This window comes from Corythoichthys intestinalis, chromosome 12 (genome assembly GCF_030265065.1).
Source record: "Corythoichthys intestinalis isolate RoL2023-P3 chromosome 12, ASM3026506v1, whole genome shotgun sequence".
In the NCBI taxonomy this organism is placed as follows: domain Eukaryota; kingdom Metazoa; phylum Chordata; class Actinopteri; order Syngnathiformes; family Syngnathidae; genus Corythoichthys; species Corythoichthys intestinalis.
In genome coordinates, this window is record NC_080406.1 from 38,159,901 (window position 1) to 38,182,273 (window position 22,373).

General features: G+C 36.9%; 1 protein-coding gene across 1 annotated transcript in view; it reads right to left on the minus strand.

Moving 5' to 3' along the window:
- ptpn4a (protein tyrosine phosphatase non-receptor type 4a) overlaps positions 1-22,373 on the minus strand; it is a 140,552-nt gene that overhangs the window by 26,634 nt on the left and 91,545 nt on the right. The window contains exons 11-17 of the mRNA XM_057853196.1: positions 16,311-16,374; positions 15,995-16,167; positions 14,449-14,517; positions 14,222-14,356; positions 11,057-11,218; positions 6,203-6,362; positions 161-244 (exon numbers count right to left, since the gene is read on the minus strand). Of these exons, the coding sequence (XP_057709179.1) occupies positions 161-244; positions 6,203-6,362; positions 11,057-11,218; positions 14,222-14,356; positions 14,449-14,517; positions 15,995-16,167; positions 16,311-16,374 (847 nt within the window). The remainder of the gene's footprint in view (positions 1-160; positions 245-6,202; positions 6,363-11,056; positions 11,219-14,221; positions 14,357-14,448; positions 14,518-15,994; positions 16,168-16,310; positions 16,375-22,373) is intronic.

Genomic DNA, 22,373 nt, shown 5'->3' on the forward strand with positions numbered 1-22,373 from the left:
GGGTTTTTTGGCCAGTGGGAAAGGGGTATTAGGATTTTTCTCAAAAAGTTACTCAAGTAAATGTAACTGAGTACATGTAACATGTTACTACCCACCTCTGCCCAAACGTAATCATAGAACAGTAAATAAAAAGATACCAGTTAGTTTTTATTTCTTTTACCTTAACATTGAATCCAAAACGTCCATGTTCATCAGGTCTCATCTTGATCAAGACCAGATTATCATGAGGAACAACTCCATTTAGCTGAAAGAACAAGTTTAAAAACACAGTTAACCTAATTTATCTTCAGATTCGTGACACACGAGTAACATTACAAAGTATTGAGGAAAGGAACATTTTGTTTCTGCATCCCTGATATCATTCAAGATTAATGGACATATTTTTATGGACTCTGGAGTCAATATCACAATAAGGTGACTTTGAGACTTTTCGATTACAACTCAAAAGTTGTAATTTCTAGTGAACTTCACCTTCAATTTGTTAAGTAGATGCCATGCTGTTAGGAATGCATATTGGCCAAGCTCATACAGTAAACGCCAACTATCCACTGTTTTTGGTCTCCTATTAACTGCCATTCACCAGCAATAGACATGAATTGCGTTTTAACTAGAATGTCTGGCAGTTCAATTCTGAAGTAACATTAAAGCCACTGGAACAGTAGGAATGCTGTTGATGTGTTTCCTTTGAGTGTTATAAGTGGAAATATACCAACATTACCGTGTGTCATTTTTAGAGCAACTCTGTGTGTCCACGACCGTCAATGGAAACCAATAAGGTGCAAAAGACAAAATGCTGGTGTTGCGCGACTGAAAACATCGAAGGGTCTTACACAGGCTATTAAAATAAAATTGCACAGTGTTCACTAATTACAGAGATGATGGTCCAATGTTATTTGTGGATGTATATTCAAAATTTGAATAAAAATATTTGGAGGAGAAAAAAAAGGTCCGATGTTCAATGCAATTAAGAAAATTCAATACAATTGCATACAAAAAATGTCAAAGACAATAAAAGCAACTCAAATTATTTTTGATTAAATAACCAATTATTAATGTATAATTTAAGATAACATAAATTGAATAAAAGTATACATAAATATTTCAAATGAGTATAAATTACAATTAATTTAGTTTTAGCATATTAGCTTTTTTACATAGCCCTTATATGCATTATTCTTTTTTTAAATAGTCAATTATAATTGACTTGTTTTTGTATTGTGTTCGCTATTTTGTGGTGTCAAGCACTTTGAATTACCGTGTGTGGTATTGTGCTGTAAAAAAGAAATAGCTTGTACTGGGAGCCTATAAAAATACTGCTGAGTTATACAGTAGTATTAAAAAAGTATCTGAACCTTTTGGAATTTCTCACATTTATGCATAAAATCACCATAAAATGTGATCTGATCTTTGTTAAAATAACACAGATGAAAAAACAGTGTCTGCTTTAACTAAAACCAAACATTTAGAGGTTTTCATATTTTAATGAAGATAGTATGCAAACAATGACAGAAGGGGGAAAACTAAGTAAGTGAACCATCCGTTTGGCAGCAAAAACTTCAACCAGACGCTTCCTATAGCTGCAGATCAGTCTGGCACATCGATCAGTACTACTACTCTACAAAACTGCTGTAGTCAGTTTGATTCCCGAGATGTCTGGCATGAATCGCTGTCTTTCGGACATGCCACAGCATCTCAATGGGGTTCAAGTCTGGACTTTGAGTTGGCCACTCCAGAACGTGTATTTTGTTCTTCTGAAACCATTCTGAAGTTGATTTACTTTTGTGTTTTGGATCATTGTCTTGTTGCAGCATCCATCCTCTTTTTAGCTTCAACTGCCTGACAGACGGCCTCTGGTTTTCCTGCAAAACCTCCTGATAAACTTTAAAATTCATTCTTCCATTAATGATTGCAAGTTGTCCCGGCCCCGAGGCAGCAAAAAAGCCCCAAATTATGATGCTCCCTCCACCATGCTTCACGGTAGGGATGAGGTGTTGATGTTGGTGAGCTGCTCCATTTTTCCTCCACATGTTGTGGGTTAATCCAAAACAATTCAACTTTGGTTTCATCAGTCCACAAGATATTTTGCCAAAACGTCTGTGGAGTGTCCAAGTGCTTATTTGCGAACATTAAACGAGCAACAGTGTTTTTTTTTAAAGACAGCAGTGGCTTCCTCCCTGGAGTTCTCCCATGGACACCATTCTTGGCCATAGTTTTACATATAATTGATGTGTGCACAGAGATATTGGACTGTGCAAGTGATTTCTGTAAGTCTTTAGCAGACACTCTTTTCTCTTGAGTATTCTGCGCTGAACTCTTGGTGTCATCTTTGGTGGAAGGCCACTCCTCGGGAGAGTAGCAACAGTGCAAAACTCTCCATTTGTAGACTTCTCTAACTTCTCTGACTTTCGATTGATGAACATCCAGACTTTTAGAGATGGTTTTGTGTTCTTTCCCAGCTTTATACAAATCAACAATCTTTGATCGCAGGTCTTTAGACAGCTGTTTTGACTGAGCCATGATGCACATCAGACAATGCTTCTCATTAAGGCAATTCTTACAAGGTGTGTGTTTTATAGTGGGCAGGACATATTTAAATCACTCACCAGTGATTGGGCACTAAGAGTGTGACAATATCTCGATACAGCGATATATCGCGATATTTTGCAACCCGATCGGTTATCGATATGCTCCCGCCAAGTATCGATACTTTTATTTTACATATTGGCCATACAATGGAGTATGGATGCTGTAAACTGCTCACTGTTTGTTGAGCAATTCATTGGCGGTCCACTAGGGGCGCTTGGGAGTGGCGGTGAGGGTAAAGTGCGCACAAGTCGTCTAGAGAAGAAGAGAGGAAGCTCCAAGTGGGTTGAAAAAATAAAAAAGCTCCGTGGGAACGGTGGAGGGGAAAAAATGAGAAAAATATTGCTACAAATCACACATGGGGACACACTTTAGATTTTACACCAACAAGAGAGGAAGTAAGGTGAACAAGGACTTTGCTGTATGCAACAATTGTCTAAGAAAAACAAGTTTCGCTGGCAGCTGGTGACGTAGTGGACACCGGAGTTTGTGAGCTTCGCTTTCATCACTTGAGGTAAGAACGTTTTGCAATGTAATTGACTTTTTATTTTACATGTATTATTTTGATGACATTTGGTGTTGATATAAAATAAACCAGGACCCTAAACTGGATGAAAATGAATATCGAACAAGCCCACATGAATTTACCGATTTATTTGACATTATTTGAGAACCACTTTCCATCTAGTTTACTACACAAACTGTTATTACTGTCATTTTGATACAATAAGCTATAAAAATGATTTGAATAGGTTCCAAGATATATAAAGTGATGTGCATGATAATTAATGTAGCCTACATATTAAAAATGGGTAATTATTGCATTTTTAATTTCTATACATTCAATTCATATTTTTTTTTAATTCAATACTTCCAACACAAAAAAATCAGGATTTCAGCTCAAAAGCTATGAAGTAGCTAATATTTTTTGTTTTATTTTGTTGTTTTTAAGGTGAGGAAGACTGTGACTGAGCAAGTCTGACATCTTAAAATGCTGAAGCAGATAGTGGAAGTGCTCAAACCAAGCAACAAAGGTCATATATGAAGAAAAGACACACCAATTTTATCATTGCCCCACTCCAAGCTCAACTGCTGACACCTGTATCACTTTTTTTGTTTTGTTTTTAAGTTTCAAACTTTAAAGAAATTAAGGGTGCCATTCATCAGATTTATATTACATATATTATATTAGATTTATATTTTACAGCAATGTTGCACAGAAAAGGTGTCACTGTTTAACCCTTGAGAGTCGAAGGACGTGCCGGCGCGTCCTCAGCGCACGTCGTCTTTGAAGCGCCCTCACGTTTTAATTACGTCACCCACATGCCGTTGGTTAGTCTCGTTTTAAAGTGCGGAAGTTGCGGTTTACTCTCGTTATTATTTAAAGTCAATCGACCAACTAAAACGTGAGATATTGTCATTTCAGTTTTATAGTTTTATTGTCCTCTCAAAAAACATTAAAACCCTGCATGGATCATTTGTTTATGTCTATATTTCCATCATTTCTTGTCCTTTTTCAAAACGGAAGCTCCATGAAAAAAACACAAATCAAACGAACCCTTTCGAAGTCACAGTGGAAGCACAAAATGCGTTTTTTTTTTTTAAATAAATATAACTGCCGTGCGAGGTTCCATCGAACGAGAGGGAGGAGTGCTCTGAAGCAGCGAGGTGGCGAGCGACGGCCGTTTGGATCGAGCAGCGACTTTGTGTGACTTTGAGAATGAACGGAAAACTAAATTTAGCGCAAGCAATTGTGCTTTTTGATCAACTTGAGGAAGAGGATGGTCCAAATTCGTCATCATCGTCTTCTTCGGAAGAGTCCCCGAGTGAAGATAGTGACGGATTTGAACACGTGGGTGACGCCATCGACGAGCAGAGGTAAGCCAACTCACTTTTTTTTTTATTGCTGAAAAAGTTTCTTTTGAAAGTTTCTTTTGATATTGCAAGACAAAGTTAATTTTGATGCAATATAAGAGTGTGTTCGTGTATATAATAAAAAAATGTGCATATCAGATCAAAGTCCTACGTGCACTGTGTGTATGCCAGGCAGGAATTTATAATTTGTGGTGTTCTTCTTTCTATATGAAGATTAGGGATGTAGCACATATTCAGCTATGGTATTCTTTCTATTGTCATACATATAGATTTCCATTATTATTTATTGCTGTATATATTTTTATTTTATACTTTATTATTTTCATAAATACTGACTTTTTCTTCATGTACATTTATAGTGACAATGAAAGTAAAGTGAAATGAAAATGGAAGGGTGGAAAGAGGACCGACACCCCATGGAAGTGTGGGCTGTCTGATGTAGCCCTGTGTCTAATTCCAGGACGAAACTGCTTTTCGGAGTGGCATGCCTGAAAAAAATTTAACTTGTTTATTGTAAATATTTTTGAAAATACTTTTTTCCCCCCAATGTTATATATATATATTTTTTTTCCCCCTCACAATCAGTCTTCTCAATTTGTGTATATAAATGTGTGTTCAAGAAGTTTGATTGTGTGTACATAGTTTTCATCAAGTGATGGGCCGCAATACCTAAACTCATAAAGAGATGGCCTCTAAACACTTTTTGTGTTAGATGGTATATATTTTTTCACTGTTCTTCACTGTTTGGTCTGCTGTATATAACCTGTTTTGACTACAGCATGTATAAAGGCAAAAAACGCCTATGGCTATACCTGTTGTTTATGTTGAATTGTCAAATATAAGACTATTTATTCTAAATTTTTTTGGTTGAATGTTCATCCTAACATGTTGAATAAATATTACAAAGTTTCGAAACGGTTCGTTACGCATGTTTGGTTGTCAATTGGACATCAATATTAAAAATTTTGACAAAACGATTTTGGAATTTTTGGTCTTTTTGGGCCCAAAATGATGATTTATAATTGGTCAGTGAAGGAAACAACTGTTTGGACATGAAGTTCAAGGTGTCACAAAAAAAGGGACCAAACCAGGCCATCGTAAACAATTCTTTCTTTGAAATATAAAGGCAACTTCAAAGGCATGCAAAATCAGACAAAATAGGCCCAGACCTTAAAGGGTTAATAAATGACTTAAACAGTATTTTTTTCTATTTTTATTTATTTTTTCGTTTCAACAGTTGTATCGTAGAATGTCATGTATCCAATTTCTGACCAATATATCGATAATCGCTGTATCGTGATATCGTGAGATAATCGTTATCGTGAGTCTTGTATCGCGAATCGTATCGTATCGTGAAGTGCCCTGAGGTTCCCACTCCTATTGGGCACACACCTGACTTAAACTGTTTGGTAAAAATTGGTTTCAATTGCTCTTCAAGTCTCCTTAAGCAGAGGGTTCACTCACTTATTTTCCCGCCTTCTGTCATTGCTTGCATGCTATCCTCATTAAAATATGAAAACCTATAAATGTTTGGGTGGTTTTAGTTAAAGCAGACACTTTTTTTACATCTGTGTGGTTTTGACAAAAATCAGATCACATTTGATGGTGATTTCATGCAAAAATGCGAGAAATTCCAAAAGGTTCAGATACCTTTTCATACCAATGTATTGTTTTGCGAAAGTACATATTCATAATGAATGGGGATTAATAGATGTGTTTTGTATCTTCTAGTCCCAAGACTAACCGTGGTCTTGTCAGTGTTGGCGGGAACATCATACATCTCGTTCAGGTGGTTGTCCAGGAGGCTCTGCTGCGAGTGAGCCTGGATGATCTGGCTCAAAGTTTTCCTGCTCAGCTGCTTGGGGGGCAGAGCTGGAGGTTGCCCGTCCACCCCTTCTGGAGAACTAGGAATGACAGATTTGCATTTATTTAACAATTCCGCTACTCCAGTACAAAGTAAAGCATAAATTCATTTAAAAACACATCCAAAAAGTAAGACAAGAAGATATAAAGCTAAAAGGAAAAAGGTCTCAAGAGGCTGAGAGGCCTTATAACGGTGACTTTGTCACAATGAATACATTTCAATGTAATGTGCTTTCAAGAGGAAGGAAAATAACCCGGAGCTCATTACAGAGACAATGACAGACATAAATGTGAAAGGTTCATCAGGTAACGCTTCCAACAGCAACATAGCAAGGGTAAAACCAGGGCGCGACACACTGCCACTGTGTGTTTAAGTGAGAGGGTGCGAGGTGGTTGGGGGGGAGTTCTCCTTGGGGTTGGAAACAGCAGTCAAACATTATTGTCTTTGTTTTGACTGCTGCTACTGGTGCCACTTTGTGTCTTTAACACACATGCACGCACACACACATACAATACTTATGTCTTAAAAAAAAAAAAAAAAAAAGGTCACCAGGAGGGCAGCACACAGCAGGCCTGAAAAATGATGGCATATCCTCTATATGTATTTTTCAATGAGTGGATTGCTAAAGTAAAATTATATCCTAAAAAGAGCTGTTCGATCTGCTCAAAAAAAGAATCACCCCCCCCCCCCACCCCCATATCATCCAATCTCGATTTATTTGACAATTTTTTTCTTTTAACTTTTTACTATAAGTTTTTATGTAGTGGTGTCTAAGATTGTATATTAGCATTAAGATAGAGGCAAATTTTTAGTCCACAATATGTGTAAATTTTCTTATCTTTAAAATTGAGCTCACCTTCCGTGTAATTAACCACTTAAAAACTATTAACATTAGGCTCTTCTCGCAGGACTCTTCCAAATCTACCGAAGTAGTCAGTTTCCATCTGCATATGGTCAATTAAATATGACAGGGCAAATGATCATTCGTGGCCCGCTGGAGATAGTTTGGGTGAGTGTGGGCTTATACAGCACAGTATTCCTCAAAAAGTATTAAATACAGCAATCCAATTTTCTGAAACGTAAATCATTTGAAAACAATGGTTCTTTAGAACATGAAGATTTGCTCCCCATCTCTGCAGTATCTCCAGTTGGGTATGATGTCTTATTTTTTTATTTTTGAGCATTGTAACCATCTCAGCAGGTTTTGAGAAAGACATGACTGGATGACAGGATATATGGTATTTTACTTCCATCTGGTGTCACTTTGGAATTATGTTGCAAACAGGTGTAGCTAATTCACTCCGGCTACCTTCTTGACAAACACCGCTGAAGGCTATGCTACCTTGTACTGTAAGTTTTTTTTATATATCTGCCAGTGAGAAAAATCTACAGAAGGAGATTATGTACTCGTTTCCGAGAATGAATGAAAGGATTTACAGTGATCACTACTACTACCCCTCGCTACTTTGCGCTTTAAACTTGGCGCCCTCAGTCCATCACAGATTTTTTTTCAATTTAAAAAAAAAAAAAAAAAAAAAAGATGAGCTGTCCAGAGTGGATCGCGTAGTCTCACTCTCCCTCCTTCCCTCCCTCTTCCTGCTCTTTGTTGGCCAGGCAGTGAGTGCGCTGGAGTAGCTTATTAAAGTTGACAATGATTGAGACATTGATGTTTGATGTTGCCAGAGAAGCGAGCTTCAAAGCGCCGCGTGCGTCAATCATCGTTTAACTTGTTAAACAGTTGCTGTGGCAACACATTGCGTGTAAGTGTAAGATTTGAGTGGACTCACTTAATGAAGCATTTAATATAGCCAAGCATTTTTCTGCTATATTCTTGTTTAAAAATAATTCGGTGGGACAGTAACATGTTTATGCTTATCATAATTATTACATTTGAAATGCTTAAAAAACATTTATTAAAATATATATACTTTGTGTGTGTGTATATATATGGCAGAAAACACCGACAAGGCTGAAAAAGCAGTTTCTGCTCTTGCACCCCTCTTTAAAATAAACTGCTGTATTTTAAGCCAAAAGAACTGTTGTGTTTGATAGAACAATATCTCTACATGCTGCCATAGCAGATTCATGGCGCATTAAGCCCCCGAACTCTTTTTAATTTGTCCGTTTTACCCTGAAAACCCCCGTTTACAGACGTCACACAACCGCTTTTGTTTCAACCCAGACATACAGTAAAAAGAATTATATTTATTATTCGAAATGTCTGTCATTTTTAGCTTAGAATCGTAAATTGATATCTAATATTTAGTAAAAAAAAAAAAAAAACTACTTTAAAAAATTATTCACTCGCATATTTTAAACTTTTAAACAAATTACGTCGCAACGAAAAAAATGGTGTCTGTAAATAAGTCACGGATATCTACCTCATAACTATCGCTTAATTGTATTTTTTTTTGTTACTGTCACATTTTCCCCAATATTTAAAATGATAAATAATTGATCCAAACAAAGAAAAATTGAAAAAACATGTTTAAAAGGGTAAATGTATGAAAATGAAAATCTCAACCACTGCTTGTTGTCTGCGATTTCTGCATCGCGACCCTTGTTATATGACCATATTTCACCCATAAAATCCCCCCAAAATCCAGCTGTGGCCATTCACACATACATAAATACAAGCTACATGTATGAGTTTTTTGGATTGAAAAGTGGTAAGTACGCGATAATATCTCGTTAAAATCGTGGCGTCTTTAATGCTCTCGCGTGCTCTCACTTCGAGTTTGGGTTTTGCTGTTTAAATTTTTTTTTTTTTTTTTTTTAAATGCCCTCCTGTTCAAAGTTTTCTTCCCCCAGAGATTTTAAGCTTTCCAATGATGTATCACACATGCATATAGGACAATTTTGAAATCTGGCAAAATTGGGGGTCTCAGACTGGAACCTCAAGTCACCTGATATGGCAGAAAACACTCAGGTAATATCCGTGACTTATTTACAGACACCATGTTTTCCATTGTGACATAATTTGTTTAAAAGTTTAAAATATGTGAGTGAATAATTTTTTAAAGTGTTTTTTTTTTAAACAAAATATTAGACATCAATTAATGATTCTAAGCTAAAAATGACAGACATTTTGAATGATAAATATAATTACCTTCTTTTTATGGCTGGGTTGAAACAAAAGCGGTCGCACGACATCTGTATACGGGGGTTTCCAGGGTAAAACGGACAAACTAAAAATAGTTCGGGGGCTTAATGCACCATGAATCTGCTATGGCAGCATATACACATATTGTTCTATCAAACGCAACAGCATATAGACATATTGTTCTATCAAACGCAACAGTTGTTTTGGATTAAAATACAGCAGTTTATTTTAAAGAAGGGTGAAAGAGCAGAAACTGCTTTTTCAGTCTTGTCTGTGTTTTCTGCCATTAATACATAAAAGTTTTTTTTTTTAATTATACATTGGGGGAAAAAAGTGAAAAAAAACATAGCGCTCTCTCTCTTTCCAATGTTAAATCCGAATAAATACATGGAACACACAAAAAAAAAATTATGGGAGGGGGGGTCGCTACTTCGCAATTTTTCCCACTTATCGCGGCGGGTTCTGGTCCCCATTAACCGCAAAAAACGAGGAATCATTGTATTATCAAACTTCCATGATATGTTTGTTATATGAAATATAAGAGTTGATTGAATTTTTAGGTAATACTGTCTAATGTTACAGAGGTAAGAAACATAGTGACGCTTTGAATTAGGCTTCTTTCTCAGAATGCTAAATTACCGTAAGTATAAATTCTTGTTTGGGACATTTTTTAACTACAGGGGGATTTAAAGCCAATTCATTTTCCAAAAAGGTTTCCTTAACATTTGTAGAAAAAAATTGTGGACTCTCCGTAACTATCATCTTGATACGAGTGCAAACTTGTAAATGAAGAGACTGCGAAATAACCATAGATAATGTCTGCTATCTTAAGATGAAGGAAGGTGATTATGTCACTGTTTTGGCTCTGGAACAAACGAATGAAGCAACTGGCACTTTCGTGTGCTTGCACGTGCACGTTTGTATGTGTCATGCATGGAATGCATCACAAAATATCTACAGTACAGCAAATACATATTTGATTGTTTATGCATAGCGAAATACTGTACACACAATAGTGCTAACCTATACCACAATGTGGTTGATTTAGAGTAAATGCCGTGCTGTTTTGAATTAATTGGCTGCCATTGGCGGCAATAGATGTCTAATTCATTTGAACAGGGAGGGTTGACCTGGACTGATCACTGTCAGTCCTCCCCGTCTATTGGCATCATTGGCACCCAATCACTTAACCTTTATCCTTTATATTTTAGATTTATTGAATAAACTTCTAGATTGTTCAAAAACTGTACACCCGCTGATTTCCAGTCCTGCTCCCGTTATTTTATCCACTCCACCCTTTCTGTTCACTGTAAGCACATTTTATGGGTGTTTTGACAAAGGGTTAGTTTTTCCAAAGGGCGCAGCTAAGTGTCACTAGGAGAGGGTGTGAATTGTCGGCCACAGACATAGGCAGACATTTAAAAACAAGTCAACTCAGCAGTGCAGTCAGACAGAGCGGCACTAACAAAAGATAAGTTGAATTTAACCACAAAATTATAGGGGTTGCTATTTTTATATGGAAGACAGGAGTGAAATATCTTGCGCAATCCAACGTTAGTCAAGAAACAAGAATTGAAAGGGGGAAAGGTTAAAGGAGTGTCTAAATTTCCTCAGGCAGGTAAGACACTTACGGGGTGGAGTCCAGGCTGATACTGTTGGCCTGCGTGGAGGACGCCGACTTGTGATTGGAGGAGAAGACGGGCAAACTCGGCGACGTGTGTATCACATGATCAACCAGGTGGCCAACAGACGACGGCCGTAGCCGCGTACCCTCTTGTGTAAACAGTGAATTCCTAACAAATGCAGACAAAAAGATCTAACTTGAAGGCCCAAACTTCCAAAACAATTCCTTCTATGACAGCGGTCTCAATACCCGGAGGCCATAATCGGCCTGCTATGACATCGTTTAGCTTAGTGACTCGCAAAATCAACATTTCAGATTGTTGTCAATTTAAAAAGGTTGCGATATTGCAAGTATTTTGTCAATAAATGGAATAGTTGTTGACTTGCAGTTTTAAAACCAGGTATATTGGCTCAAGACCATAGGCGGAGTTTGACTTTTGGGGCTGGGGAGGCACAACATGTTGATGACCCTGAAACGCAGTGTCTGCAATAAAATTAACTTACAAGTATATTTATAATAATAAGTTGACAATGAGCGTTTTTTGTTTCACATCATTCTCGAGGAGAATTCGAAATGAGGCTGCATTGTCAATACTTTTAGCCAAGATCGTCATCCATTGAATATGGTATTTCCGCCGGAGTCGTGCCAATGTAGTTACCCCAGTCAAAAACTGTATTGTATCTAGGCAAGGCAAGGCAAGGCAAATTTATTTATATAGCACAATTCAACACAAGGCAATTCAAAGTGCTTTACATCACATGAAAACCATAAAAATCACATTTAAATCAACACAACGTAAAAACCAAGACAAAAGATCGCATTTAATCACAGAATAAAAATAAATAAATAAAAATAAAACAAAAATAGAAATAAAGCAAAAACTACTACTACTAATAATGATTGAAATCAGCAATGGAGATAAGCACAAGAGGAATAGAAGGCAGGTAGATTGAAATATATAGACAGTTATGGATATGCAGTGCTAAACAAAAGCGGTTTTAGCCCTGATTTAAAGGAGCTAACAGTTTGAGCATACTTCAGACGTTCGGGTAACTTGTTCCAGAGGTGAGGAGCATAATAACTAAATGCTGCCTCACCCTGCTTGGTTCTTGTTCTTGGAACATGCAGAAGACTCGTTCCAGACGACCTTAGGGGTCTAGATGTCTCATAGGAATCTAACAAGTCAAGCATGTATTTTGGTCCAAGGCCATTAAGTGTTTTGTAGACGAGCAGTAGTATTTTATAGTCTATCCTTTGACTCACTGGAAGCCAGTGTAGCGATTTCAAAACCGGTGTAATGTGGTCCAGCTTCCTTGTATTTGTGACGACTCTGGCTGCAGCATTCTGTACTAGCTGCAGCTTCCTGACTGATTTTTTTATCAAGACCTGTAAATATACCGTTGCAGTAGTCCAATCTGCTGAAAACGAATGCATGCATAAGTTTTTCCATGTCTTGTTGAGTCAGAAGCCCCTTAATTCTGGTTATATTTTTTAGGTGGTAATAAGCGGATTTAGTGACGGACTTTAGATGGCTATCAAATTTTAGGTCTGAGTCAATAATTACGCCAAGGTTTCTGACTTGATTTGTAGCTGTAAGTGACATTGTGCTAAGTTGGCTGCTTATCTTTGACCTTTCCTTTTTTGGCCCAAAAATGATCACCTCTGTTTTCTCCACATTTGTGCTCCACCAAGGTGCTCGTCACATGATCTGTTTGAAAAATAATTTTGACCCATTATAAAAACATATTTCTTTATTCATTTAATTCATTTTTGTTGCAGTTTTATTGCTTTACAACTTTTTTATATATAGGAAAGTCAATTTCATGCAACGACACTTTTCGGCCACCAGGGGGGGCCTGGCCCCCCCTTAAAATCCGCTTAAGCTCAAGACTGCTCCTAAATAGGGGCATTTTTCTTCTAAAAATTGACACAGTGCGGGTACTTTTTTTTTTCTACTTGTGCATGCAGCAATTTTGCCAATTTTTTTTTTTTTTCTAATTATCTTTTTTTTTCTTTTTTTTTCAAATTATCATTGAATTTTTTTAGTTGCTGACAAAATGACAACTATGTAACTTTTCAGTTTTGGTCAATTTTAGCGACACTGGTGGACAAAAGCAGTAGTGTTTTTGCCTTAAAGTAGACTGCATTTCCCAGAAGGACACCCACACTGTGTCGTAAAATCAATCAATCAAAATTTAATTTCCCGGTCGCCTGCAGATGGATTAAACGACATTTTTGTTTCCAGCGGCTGCGTGAAGGATGAATTGTAATAAGGTAATGAATCCAGCTGTGGCTAAACAATAGCATATGATGGTTGGCAACTGTGTGGCTTAGTGTGGTTAACCTCCCCACCCCACCTGAACTCGTCAGCGATGACAAGTTCATTAGGAGGGGGTGGGGGGGTCACACCAGCGAGTCAAAGCCGGGCCAGTGTTTATTCTTGAGTATCCTGTTGGCCTTTTTTTTCCTCCTCGGACAAAACCTTTTATCTCTTTTGCTGCTCTGCCATCTATGCAGAGTTTGCGCAAAAGCGTTCGCATCGACTTCAGTCTTCATAATGAATGGGGAAAGGGGGACGTGACCTATGCCGTAAAGCAGTCACCACATTTGGTTACTGCGACCCTCCTCAAAGTTAATTAGTGCTACTGAAAGCGATACAGACCCCCTTGAGATATAAAAGAGGTGTCATTCAACTAGTTGTCAGTCAACATATCAAAACTTTTATGAAATATTTCATAAGGGTTGAGAAGTTACCGAGTGTTACTTTAAGTGCAGTAGTTGGCGATAATGCACAAATGAGTTGCTAAAGGATAGTATTTATCACTAATATAATGAAAACGAGTGGTAACTTCGTTCGTTGATTGATTACAATTGTGTGGACCTAAATTTTCTGCTGAGAACACCAACATTTTAGGTTACAGTCTATGATGTGCCCTGTAGAAAAATAGCTTAGAGCCCTGGGTTCATTCACTTTGTGGTATATTTGTAATAATATGTGGCCATCACACATTTATATGAATTGGCGGGCATAATGGGAAAATATAACCACTAAGTGGCCTGCAACTAATGATGAATTTGACACCCCTGGTCTATGGTCTTGTAATGTATTGAGACATAGCTCCAAATTTACACTTCCATAAGTGTATTATCAGAAGGCTAAAATTTGACTCACTGATTGGGTGTCCCGGGGGGCGAGCGGGTTGGCAGGCTTTGGGTCTCCAGTCTTTCATCTGATAGGCTATTCCTGCTCACTGTTTCCCAGTCAGTTTCCCCCAATAGCTTCCTAGCCAGAGGCTTACTGGGAGATCTGCACATAGGCAAGCAATTGTTATAGCTGCAAATACACTTGAATATAACTATCACAGTATGGATTATGAATTGAAAAGACTTGCTAATTACCTGGCAAACACTCGGTCTTTGATGCCCTTCTCCTTTCCATACTGTACAGATTGTACTTCCGTTCTTCCACTACATGGAACAATAATATTCAAAATGTCATGAGGTTAAAAAAAAAAAAAATTAAAAGGAACAGACAAGAACTTTATCCTGTGCCTTTCATCGGAAAGGCTTTAATTCAACTAAGAAAAAAAAAAAAAAAAAAAAAAAAAAAGAAACATTTCCTTTTGTTCAATATTTGAGAAATACGGAAATAAAAGCTGCCATCACAAGGACGTTGCCAATGAAAGTTGCGGCAGCCATTTTATCAATGTCGGTATTATTAGAGCCAATCAAATGAAAGTCATGAAATCATTAATAATCTTTATCACATGCAGCTGTCCTTGAAAATCAATGCGTATGTGCGCAAGTATAACTGATTTCACGAAATGGCTGTGCTCAAAAGCGGTACAATTTTTGGTGAATAAACATTTTTTCTTTTATCCGAGATTCAAGAAATTCGCCATTTGCGTACTTAAATATTTTGAGCAACTACACTATCATCCATATGAAGGTCATTTATCCTTGTTGTAATTTGTCCCTTTAAAAAAATGTGGATTTTGTAATCCTAAAGTCCATTTTGACATTATGCTCTTTAGGTGAATTGTAAATACATGTTTTCTAGTCCACGAGTCAAACGGTAGGCCCATAAAAGTAAATCATGTCCATCTACCTCATGTTTTTAACTGAATTGATTTTATAAATTTGTTTTTTCTCACTTTTCCGCAGTAATAAACATGTTTTAAACATTTTTTCTTTGTTTTCTGAATGACAAAAGCATTTAAACTAAAGTTATAAAATAGTAGTTAAAGCTTATCCCATTTATTAAAAAATGAAAAAAACTAAAAACAAATTAAAAATGAACAAGTAGAACATTTTTTTTTACACACAAAAAAAACAATATTTAGTTTTTCCTTAAATAAGAAAAGAAAAACAAGAGAATAATGGCTATGAACCCATTGGTGTCTACTTGTGAGAAACAAATTGAAACTAAGCAGACGGATGAAAAGAGCCACATAATTGGAGGTCTACCATCATCAATCATCATCAATCAATACCATCATCAGCACTGAAAGAGTTAAGAGGCTTAAAAACGTGTTCAGAGCTTGTTTATGTCATCAATGTCTCAAAAAATAGATTAGCAAAATAGTTGTCAATTTATTTGAAGATTGATTAGTTGTCAATTAGTCGATTAACCGTGGCAGCCCCAGTTGGCAGTATTCGCCATGTGGCCCGCGACAAAGAAGAGTTTGACAGCCCTAGTCAAAACACATTTTGCAAGTGGAAAATCGCTTTTTAGGTTGGCCATGAATAATTTAGTTGTTATATTCTCAAGAAAAGTAGCATGCAAGGTGCCACAAGCCATCTAGTGTTTTAACCTATAAAACCAAAGTGAAACAACTATGTGTGTCTCAAATAATGCATGTACACCTCCATTTGTCAAAGCCTGACTGTGAAGTAAACACACTTTGGATTGTTGGTGTGCTAAATGCCCCCTGCTGCTTCGTACCAGTAGCGAAACTTTGAGCCTAAGGTAAAGTAATGAGTGAAGAAGTTCTTCTGTGGCGGGAGGGGTCGTTCAAGCCGGAAGAAGGTGTGGTGCTCTACACAGGCTTTCCACAGGTTCTTACAGGCCCGGTAGTTCACCATGTTGAAACCGAGCAGCGTCTCTCGGGTCTCGGTCTGGATCAAAGATAAAGAGAGAAAAGGTCGTAAGGATGACACTGAAGATATGGCACCAACATTTCCTATTCAAGTATGAATCAATGAGCCTGTAGAGTGCAAGGTTCCCTACTGTCCCCCCAGCTTTTACCATAAACACTTACCGCCTCTCTTCTCAACTGGATAAAAAACTGCTTGCACTTGAAGGATATTTTGACTATTTTCAACCTGGAAGGGAGGGAAAAAAAACACAATGTTTCAAATAAAAAGACAAAAAAAAAAAAAAAAAAAACATAACTGGAACTTCATTGTTAGTTTAATGTTCGTCACACTGTAAGCCAAAATGAACTGTTTATCTGTGGGCAGAATTACCCCCCAAAAAATGAAGCATGTAAGTAGTGAGGCATATTTGGATCAATGCAACACTGCACGCCACATCAAGTTTCAGAGCGCTCAAAATAAATCAGTCACCAGCAGGTTTTTATTTTTGTTATAAAGCAAAATGCAGAGGGGGGTAAGGAGCTAATAAAAAGGTAAATATTCTGACTCAGGCCCCACCGGGAATGACTGTGGACACAGATCCTGAGGCGGAAAAAAACTTCCCCTTTAAACCACAATGGTAGAATGATCTTATTTCCTACTGTCTGAATCATCCCGAAGTGTAGATTGACATCAGTTCATTCCAGTTGCACATATCGCAGGCATACGAGAGACAAAGAGATACACCAGGTGGTGCATAGACAACTTGGTCTATGTAATTATTTACTACGAACTCTTGGTCTGCTAGGGAAAATTCTTTCTTACTGGCAAACCTTCATTTTTGACACAGTAGTTGCCATCTATTTCAACTGGGAGAAGCTGGCAGTAAACGATTCCTGCCAGTCCTCCTAGTTTAAATGAACTAGAAGTCTACTGTATGTCTTCAGTGGCAGCTACACTAAGTTAACATTTCACACTACACATGATGAGTCCAAAAACTCTATTGTTGCTGCTCTCTGCTTTTCAAATGTGTGATGCCAATTTTGGATTTGTTATCATAGTTTTGTTTATTAGTATTAGCATAACTTTTAATTTTTCATACATTGAGTTATCGGCAAGGCACAGGATTAAAAACAGAATCATATATAATAGAATTTCAACATAATATTACCAATAAAATATATTGATTGTTTTTATTTTTATTTTGTCATTTTAATTTGTAAATATTCAATACAAAATATTCAATAAGATGTAAAAATGAAGGGATTAGTGTCTTTAATTTTAATACGATGTATTTTTGGGTGTAGTTTCAGTTCATGGTTTTACCTCCACTAGTAGGTAGTTTCTCAAACTGTGGGACACGTTAAAAGTGGTTTTCACACCTCTTCTTGCCAAGCCAAATGATATCTCAATGCACGTTTGTGCGGAACTTAAGTTTACGAACAACAACAAAACTATGTTCTCGCTGAAACTAGTGAAGGGCTTTATAATATATTTTATAGGGCTGTCAAACGATTAAAATTTTTAATCGAGTTAATCACAGCTTAAAAATGAATTAATCGTAATTAATCGCAATTCAAACCATCTCTAAAGTATGCCATATTTTTCTGTAAATTATTGTTGGAATGGAAAGATAAGACAAGATGGATATATACATACAACATACTGTACATAAGTGCTGTATTTGTTTATTATAACAATAAATCCACAAATGGCATTATTAACATTCTTTCTGTTTAAGTGATCCACGGACAGTAAGACTTGTAGTTCATAAAAGATAAATGTTATAGTTACAAGTTATAGTAATTTTATATTAAAACCCCTCTTCATATTTTCGTTTTAATAAAATTTGTACAATTTTCAATCAAAAGTAGAGTTAATATAATAATAAGAAGAATAAAAATAACAATAATAAGAATTGAGTGACCAAACTCTTGAGTAATGCCAGTTCACTTTGCATTGTTGTTTAGCTGTGTGAGAATAGGGCCTCATTACTACAGACTGAAGTGCTTTTCTTTTTGTGAACATTATTTTTTTTGAGAGATAGCAATATTATTTTTGTTGTGCTTTCACTAAATAATACTTCTGTTTGTTGTGAAGGAGTTGCAGGAGCTTATGCCAATAAATGGCGCAGCCCAAAGAACGCCTGTGTCCACTCGCCTTTATAACAGATATATCTCTGTGCATATCTTACCCAAAATACAACAAGAGACACATAATTGCCACTAAAAGAAAGCAAACTTACCGAAATATGTGTGGAGCACAAAGCAACAGCATAAACGTCTCACAACTACTAATTCTCCCACTATTAGAAGGAATAACATTAGTATGGAACGGCGCTGCGCTGCCCCCAAGCGGCCGGTGGCATTCTCTTCACTCTTAATGTCCATAAACGGCGTCATTGAAATCTGTTTGAGGCAATGCGAGAGCGGCTCATTCAGTGCATGCGTTAATTGCGTCAAATATTTTAACGTGATTAATTTAAAAGATTAATTAACGCCAGTTAACACGATAATGTTGACAGCCCTAATATATTATAATATATATTATTCTTTATAATATAATCCAGCACCTCCGCGAACCCTCGTGAGGAAAAGCGGCATGGAAAATGAATGAATGAATGAATTATAGCCGTGCTAATATAATCATCCCTACTCCTTAAAATAAAAACACCTTTGCGGATTTCTTGTGCAACAATGACAAATAAATTCTGGCTATGGTCTATAGTTATTAGGCTTTCCGGAGTCTTCACGTCCTGGCCGTGTTTACGTCAACACTACATGGGTTCCTTCCCTTTGTTGTTGCATTGCACTTTGCCGTCGGACCATTTCAAATTCGGCTGACGCTAGTGTGAAAATGTCTTGAGGCTATTTAACTCAAATTTACACAGTAGGTGATACAAAGTGAAAGGTCGAAGGTCACAGAGAATTGAATTTGAATCTGGCTACAAAGGTGAAAGTCTGCTCTATCAGAGTGCTCCTCTCGGTTTACTGTATAAAATATTTTAATTAGGTAATGTAAACATTTTATCTATTGTGGTTTTCATCATTTCGTTCCTTTTCATTTAAGGTAATAACCTTGGTGTGGTGGACATTAGATGACCACTGGTTGTAGTACCAAAAATGACCAGTGGGAAGAAATTGGTCTGACCAGACTGCTGAAAAATAGTATTGTCATAGAAGAAGAAATGAAGCTAACTTAACTTATCCGGACACTAAATTGATGTTGCTTTGACTTCCCTTTGCCATTTTATTTTTGTTATATTTCAAGACAGGTAATCCTAAACAATTGATGCACGATTATGTGTGCATCCTGCTTGAGGTAGCGAGATTGCATCACAGACTTTCACATGAATATGTCATCTCGTCTTGCAGCTACAGAGGCAGTCGTGTTGTAACCTTATGTTGAAATCAGACGAGCGAACACAGTAAGAGGTGTGCTGATGAGCACCAAAGTAACATAATCCCTTCCTAGAGCTCTGTTGCAAGTGTGACTCATCACCCCCTGCTAAATATATTTCATATGCACACACATGCACACACTAAAGTACACACACATGCTGAGGTTGAGCATGAGTCATGCCCAGCAAAGTGTGCCTTATTTGTTTGGCTTTTTGCTATTAAAAGAAATAAAATAAAAATGAAAGATTTTTACATTACTGATTCAATCATTTATTTTTTTTTTACTACAATTTAGAACATCACTAATAGAGCTGTGAATCTTTGGGCACCTAACGATTCGATTACGATTACGATTCAGAGGCTCCGATTCGATTATAAAACGATTATTGATGCACCCCCCTCCTTTTTTTTTTTTTTTTTTAAATAAAGTTTTGTACATTAGTTCCAAAATTGTTCAAAAATACTCAGGCTAAACCAAACTACTATTTCAGTATCAAGTTAACATATAGCAGTAAACAAATATACAAAAATAACATTAAATAAAAAAACTCCAGTCCCCATTCTGTATCAGCAGCTTTAAACTACATTCGATTAATTTAATGTTGTGAATCAACCGTTAAAGTTGTTAAAATTGCTCCCGTTATTCCATAATTTCCCTTTTGTCTACTTTTGACATGTGAAAGTTTTAAAACTATTTTAAAGATAGATTCATGTCAATATTTTACCGATTTAGGAGTATTTTAGATAAAAAGTTAATTAGGTTTGCTTGGAAGGTTCGCTACAACAGCATTGCAGGGAAGTTTACTGCTTTAAGATGGCGGCCGTTTACTAACGCCCGCATCTAGCTTTTTGCAGATGTGCTGCTACCGCTACCGAGTCTATAATCCATCTAGTCCTATATAAATGATATCTACCGTAACATTATGTAGCTTAGCTGTACTTGTAGCAGCTTTTCGGCAGCAGTCAGGTATGTTGTTGTGTTTTTTTATCTCGTGGCATGAGTTGAGCTAGAGCCGTGAGTTGAGCGTTGGCATTACCCGAGGGGCCGGTTAATGAGAAGCATAATGTTTAGCTACTCCCGCTCCGTTCCGTCCCGAAGACCGCGCGGCGCGCTGAGTGTGTTGTACTTCCGCTTTACTTGGCATATTTCAATAATCGGAATTTGGATGTTTGTGAATCGTTCTCGAATCTTCCACGGCCGAATCGCGAATAATCTAAGAATCGGAAATTTTGCACACCTCTAATCACTAAGAAGTATTAAGATCATTGACAAATGGTAACACCCATGACAAATGGTGACAGCAGTTATTTCTACAGGTATAACACAATTGAGCCATTAAAAAATAATGATATGACACTCATTTCTCAAACCAAATGCCAAAAGTCAGTAGCTGGAACACCACTAAAGTAGAACGAAGGTGCAGTTCTCACTTCATAAAACTGTGCACTATAAGCTGAACAATATGTGTCAACCCATGGCCCGGGGGCCACAGCTGGCCCACTAGATCATTTTGGATGGCCTGCGAAAGTAAATTACCTCATGTTTCTTGCAAAAATAAAATAAAATTTCTGTAGGCCTCGACATAAATCAGAGAATATGAGTGTGCTACAGCACACTAGAAGCTGATGGCTGCGTGCGAATGCTTTCTACTGGCTCATAACCTACAGGCATAAAAAAGTGTGCAATTAAAAATTAATTAACAAAAAAAAAAAAAAACAATCAAAAAATCGGGCTCAGAAAATAGATAGTGACTTATTCTATAGATACAAAATTTCAAGACAATCGGTTCGCGAAAGATGGAGGAGTAAGACTTCAAAGCTGGTGTCTACAAGAAGAAGAACCACAACAACAACTACTTGAGTGGTGTAAATGAATTTATAAAAATTAAAAACTAATTAATGAATAAAACCACAACAACAACTACTACTTGAATGGTGTAAATAAATAAATAAATAAATAAAAATTAATGAACAAAAATGTAAATAAAGTGTTTTCCCTTTTGAAATAAAAAAAAATCACAGCTAAAATGATTCGTTTAATTTTATTAGTCAGTTAATCATGGCAGACTTAGTTGTGCTCTAAACCAAGACTACAGTGTATGGGGGAAAAAATTGTGAGAAGAGATGTCCATATTTCTGAGAAATCTGCTACAGTACAAAAGCCAGTTCTTGGAAGAAAAATGGGCCCCAATATTATCTACCACAACATTTGTGGTTGGAACAAAACAATATATGATGTGAGAGGTGGGTTATAAGTATAAGTATAAATAACTACTTCAACTAATATGTGAGAGGTTATTACTATTTCCCACGCTATATTTCTCAGAAACAAGAATTCCTGGAGGCAGTTCAGGTGGAGTTGTATCAACTAAATCTAACGTTTGATTCATCAAATTAGCGGACGTCTCTTTGGAGGAAAATGAGCAATTGATTTTTTGTTTGTTTTTCTGATGAAAACTACAGGCCAAGCTGCAGAGACCAAAGTCTAAACTGGTCAAGAGGAGTTGCCAGGAATGGTCCTCGGCAGTAAGGAGTGCCCAGTATGACTATCAAAGGAAATGGATTTTTATGACAAACTCCTTTTCTTTATCCACACGCTTCAAGAGTTGGCAGGTTCTCTGCTTTTGGCCACAGAGTCGAAAAAATTTGAGGCACTATCTTTGCTAGGGGGAACCCAAACACTGAAATTGAATGTGTTGGCCTGCTGATCATGCTTTATATTGAGTCACCCCGCAGTATCGTGCTTGAATGAACAATGATTTATTTTAGATGTGATCTACGTTTATACTTCTCTTTCTGTGTATCATGCGAGAATGTAGGCATTTATCATACAAGATACGGGAAATT